The sequence below is a fragment of the Carassius carassius genome, chromosome 18, assembly GCF_963082965.1.
Source record: "Carassius carassius chromosome 18, fCarCar2.1, whole genome shotgun sequence".
Taxonomy (NCBI): Eukaryota; Metazoa; Chordata; class Actinopteri; order Cypriniformes; family Cyprinidae; genus Carassius; species Carassius carassius.
This window is the reverse complement of record NC_081772.1, coordinates 1,437,501-1,442,500: the sequence shown is the minus strand read 5'-3', so window position 1 is coordinate 1,442,500 and position 5,000 is coordinate 1,437,501. Positions and strand designations below refer to the sequence as shown.

Sequence of the window (5,000 nt, the reverse complement as noted above, 5' to 3'; positions counted from 1 at the left end):
CTAAATTATGTCATTAATAACTCTCCCTCATGTCGTTCCAAACCCGTGAGACCTCTGTTCATCTTTGGAAAACAGTTTAAGATATTTTAGATTTAGTCCGAGAGCTCTCAGTCCCTCCATTGAAGCTGTGTGTACGGTCTACTGTCCATGTCCAGAAAGGTAAGAAAAACATCATCAAAGTAGTCCATGTGACATCAGAGGGTCAGTTAGAATATTTTGAAGCATCGAAAATACATTTTGGTCCAAAAATAGCAAAAACTACGACTTTATTCAGCATTGTCTTCTCTTCCATGTCTGTTGTGAGAGAGTTCAAAACAAAGCAGCTGGATATCCGGTTCGTGAACGAATCATTCGATGTAACCGGATCTTCTCGAAACAGTTCACCAAATGGAACTGAATCGTTTGAAACGGTTCTCATCTCCAATACGCATTAATCCACAAATGACTTAAGCTGTTAACTTTTTTAATGTGGCTGACACTCCCTCTGAGTTCAAACAAACCAATATCCCGGAGTAATTCATTTACTCAAACAGTACACTGACTGAACTGCTGTGAAGAGAGAACTGAAGATGAACACCGAGCCGAGCCAGATAAGAAGAATCGAGGAGCTGATGATACTGCACATGTGTGATTCAGCGTGAAGCAGACGGACACACAGAGTGCATGAACCAAACTGATTCTTTTGGTGATTGATTCTGAACTGATTCTGTGCTAGTGTTATGAGCGGTGTTATGAATCAAGGGCAATCATCGCAAATGACGCCATTACAACGAGCGCAAAAGAACCGGTGAACCGTTTTCTTCAACCGATTTATTGAATCAAACTGTCCGAAAGAACTACTGGTGATCCGAAAACCAATGCAACCGGTTCTTCACTCGTGAATGAGTCAGTCTTTTGTTCGTTATCTGGCTCGGCTCTGTGTTCATCTTCAGTTCTCTCTTCACAGTAGTTCAGTCAGTGTACTGTTTGAGTAAATGCATTACTCCGGGATATTGGTTTGTTTGAACTCAGAGGGAGTGTCAGCCACATTAAACAAGTTAACAGCTTAAGTCATTTGTGGATTAATGCGTATTAGAGATGCGAACCGTTTAAAACGATTCAGTTCGATTTGGTGAACTGAATGATTTGTTCACGAACCGGATATCCAGACTGCTTTGTTTTGAACTCTCTCTCACAACAGACACGGAAGAGAAGACAATGCTGAATAAAATCGTAGTTTTTGCTATTTTTGGACCAAAATGTATTTTCGATGCTTCAAAATATTCTAACTGACCCTCTGATGTCACATGGACTACTTTGATGATGTTTTTCTTACCTTTCTGGACATGGACAGTAGACCGTACACACAGCTTCAATGGAGGGACTGAGAGCTCTCGGACTAAATCTAAAATACCTTAAACTGTGTTCTGAAGATAAACGGAGGTCTTACTGGTTTGGAACGACATAATTAATTACATAATTGTAATTTTTTGGTGAACTAACCCTTTAATTGTGAATGATTCATCACTGTACATGTTTCTCATTATACTATTTTTTAAATTTGTAACATGCTCTGAGTCTGAAAGCCTTGTTGTTTTTTCTTGTGTCTTTGAGGTCGCAGCTGGATGTGTGTATCCCAGAATCCTTCAGGGCGACGCTCTTCCTCCTGACGCTCGTCTCAGAGTTCAGAAACTCCTCAGTCACTTTGATGGAGGAAGTATCGGTGAGAGGCTCTGTGTGTTTGAGAGAAAATGCATATATACATTTTACATTATTATTTATTTACATTTTATAGTGTTATTTGATATTTTCTGATTTATTTTATATTTAATGTAGTTTATTATATATATATATATATATATATATATATATATATACAGTACAGACCAAAAGTTTGGACACACCTTCTCATTCAAAGAGTTTTCTTTATTTTCATGACTATGGAAATTGTAGATTCACACTGAAGGCATCAAATCTATGAATTAACACATGTGGAATTATATACATAACAAAAAAGTGTGAAACAACTGAAAATATGTCATATTGTAGGTTCTTCAAAGTAGCCACCTTTAGCTTTGATTACTGCTTTGCACACTCTTGGCATTCTCTTGATGAGCTTCAACAGGTAGTCACCTGAAATGGTCTTCCAACAGTCTTGAAGGAGTTCCCAGAGAGATGCTTAGCACTTGTTGGCCCTTTTGCCTTCTGTCTGCGGTCCAGCTCACCCCTAAACCATCTCGATTGGGTTCAGGTCCGGTGACTGTGGAGGCCAGGTCATCTGGCGCAGCACCCCATCACTCTCCTTCTTGCTCAAATAGCCCTTGATGCCTTCAGTGTGACTCTACAATTTTCATAATCATGAAAATAAAGAAAACTCTTTGAATGAGAAGGTGTGTCCAAACTTTTGGTCTGTACTGTATATATATATATATATATATATATATATATATATAGTACATATATAATTATATATATATTACATTTATATATATATATAAATTTGGGATTTATAGTTTACGATATTATATTATATAATAATATTTAATAACATTAATAATATAACAAATAACATTTCAGAATTTCTAAATATATTTTATATATTACATATTATATAAATGTGTATATAAATGTAAAAATAATATATACACTTTTATTTTATAGTACATATATTATACAATAAATATAATAAATAGATGAAATATTTATATTTTCATTATGTATGTATATTTGCATATTTTATAAATATGTATAAATTATATATGTATTATAAATGTATGTGCGTGTACAGTCGTGGCCAAAAGTTTTGAGAATTACATAAATATTGGAAATTGGAAAAGTTGCTGCTTAAGTTTTTATAATAGCAATTTGCATATACTCCAGAATGTTCTGAAGAGTGATCAGATGAATTGCATAGTCCTTCTTTGCCATGAAAATTATCTTAATCCCAAAAAAACCTTTCCACTGCATTTCATTGCTGTCATTAAAGGACCTGCTGAGATCATTTCAGTAATCGTCTTGTTAACTCAGGTGAGGATGTTGACGAGCACAAGGCTGGAGATCATTATGTCAGGCTGATTGGGTTAGAATGGCAGACTTGACATGTTAAAAGGAGGGTGATGCTTGAAATCATTGTTCTTCCATTGTTAACCATGGTGACCTGCAAAGAAACGCGTGCAGCCATCATTGCGTTGCATAAAAATGGCTTCACGGGCAAGGATATTGTGGCTACTAAGATTGCACCTAAATCAACAATTATAGGATCATCAAGAACTTCAAGGAAAGAGGTTCAATTCTTGTAAAGAAGGCTTCAGGGCGTCCAAGAAAGTCCAGCAAGCGCCAGGATCGTCTCCTAAAGAGGATTGAGCTGCGGGATCGGAGTGCCACCAGTGCAGAGCTTGCTCAGGAATGGCAGCAGGCAGGTGTGAGCGCATCTGCACGCACAGTCAGGACAAGACTTTTGGAAGATGGCCTGGTGTCAAGAAGGGCAGCAAAGAAGCCACTTCTCTCCAAAAAAAACATCAGGGACAGATTGATCTTCTGCAGAAAGTATAGTGAATGGACTGCTGAGGACTGGGGCAAAGTCATATTCTCCGATGAAGCCCCTTTCCGATTGTTTGGGGCATCTGGAAAAAGGCTTGTCCGGAGAAGAAAAGGTCAGCGCTACCATCAGTCCTGTGTCATGCCAACAGTAAAGCATCCTGACACCATTCATGTGTGGGGTTGCTTCTCATCCAAGGGAGTGGGCTCACTCACAATTCTTCCCAAAAACACAGCCATGAATAAAGAATGGTACCAAAACACCCTCCAACAGCAACTTCTTCCAACAATCCAACAACAGTTTGGTGAAGAACAATGCATTTTCCAGCACGATGGAGCACCGTGCCATAAGGCAAAAGTGATAACTAAGTGGCTCGGGGACCAGAATGTTGAAATTTTGGGTCCATGGCCTGGAAACTCCCCAGATCTTAATCCCATTGAGAACTTGTGGTCAATCCTCAAGAGGCAGGTGGACAAACAAAAACCCACTAATTCTGACAAACTCCAAGAAGTGATTATGAAAGAATGGGTTGCTATCAGTCAGGATTTGGCCCAGAAGTTGATTGAGAGCATGCCCAGTCGAATTGCAGAGGTCCTGAAAAAGAAGGGCCAACACTGCAAATACTGACTCTTTGCATAAATGTCATGTAATTGTCGATAAAAGCCTTTGAAACGTATGAAGTGCTTGTAATTATATTTCAGTACATCACAGAAACAACTGAAACAAAGATCTAAAAGCAGTTTAGCAGCAAACTTTTTGAAAACTAATATTTATGTAATTCTCAAAACTTTTGGCCACAACTGTATACACACACACACACACATTTCCTTTTTTTTTATTGATGAAATTTTTTTTTTCACTACAGTCACTTCTTTTTCCAGGTTCATACACTGGGTCCTTAGGAGCGATGCATGTGAGAAACACTATAGCAAAGTTCATTTCTCTGCGGGACGGAGGTGTCCTGTCCAGTCCAGAGCAAGTCTTCATCACTGTCGACACCCAGAGAGCTTTGATGGTACCATACAAAATCATTCAGTTATCATTTAGAACTTCAGCGCATGTTTCTATTCATAAAACCTTTTTATTGTGGAATAAAGATCTGCTGCTGATGTCCTTGATGAATGATAAATTAAATCAGGATCATATCATTACTGAACCGAACACAGGTGATGCTGCGGCTGCTGTGTCAATCAGAGGGCGTTTCTACGGTTATGATCCCAGACCCCGCCCCTCACACTCTGACACGCCTCCTGGAGGGGATGGGTGTGGTTCCGGTGACCTATCAGCTGCAAGAAGAGAGTGGGTGGAGTGTGGAGAGGGCGGAGCTAAACAGAACCATCCAGGCTACAAGGGGGCGGTGCTTTCCAATGGCGATTTACATCAGTAACCCAGGCAACCCTACAGGCACTTCTTTTATATATATACATTCAGTGCCAGTTTTTTTTTTTAATAAGCCTCTTCTGCTCTCGAAGCATGCATTTAT

General features: G+C 38.9%; 1 protein-coding gene and 1 long non-coding RNA gene across 2 annotated transcripts in view; one reads left to right on the top strand and one right to left on the bottom strand.

Annotated features, from left to right (window-relative positions):
• gptl (glutamic--pyruvic transaminase-like) overlaps positions 1 to 5,000 on the top strand; it is an 11,633-nt gene that overhangs the window by 1,022 nt on the left and 5,611 nt on the right. The window contains exons 3-5 of the mRNA XM_059497874.1: positions 1,594 to 1,702; positions 4,399 to 4,532; positions 4,684 to 4,921. Of these exons, the coding sequence (XP_059353857.1) occupies positions 1,594 to 1,702; positions 4,399 to 4,532; positions 4,684 to 4,921 (481 nt within the window). The remainder of the gene's footprint in view (positions 1 to 1,593; positions 1,703 to 4,398; positions 4,533 to 4,683; positions 4,922 to 5,000) is intronic.
• The window catches only part of LOC132091752 (uncharacterized), a 1,149-nt gene continuing 831 nt past the window's right edge, over positions 4,683 to 5,000 (bottom strand). Inside the window, exon 2 of the long non-coding RNA XR_009422119.1 lies at positions 4,683 to 4,924. This is a non-coding gene — a long non-coding RNA (uncharacterized LOC132091752). The remainder of the gene's footprint in view (positions 4,925 to 5,000) is intronic.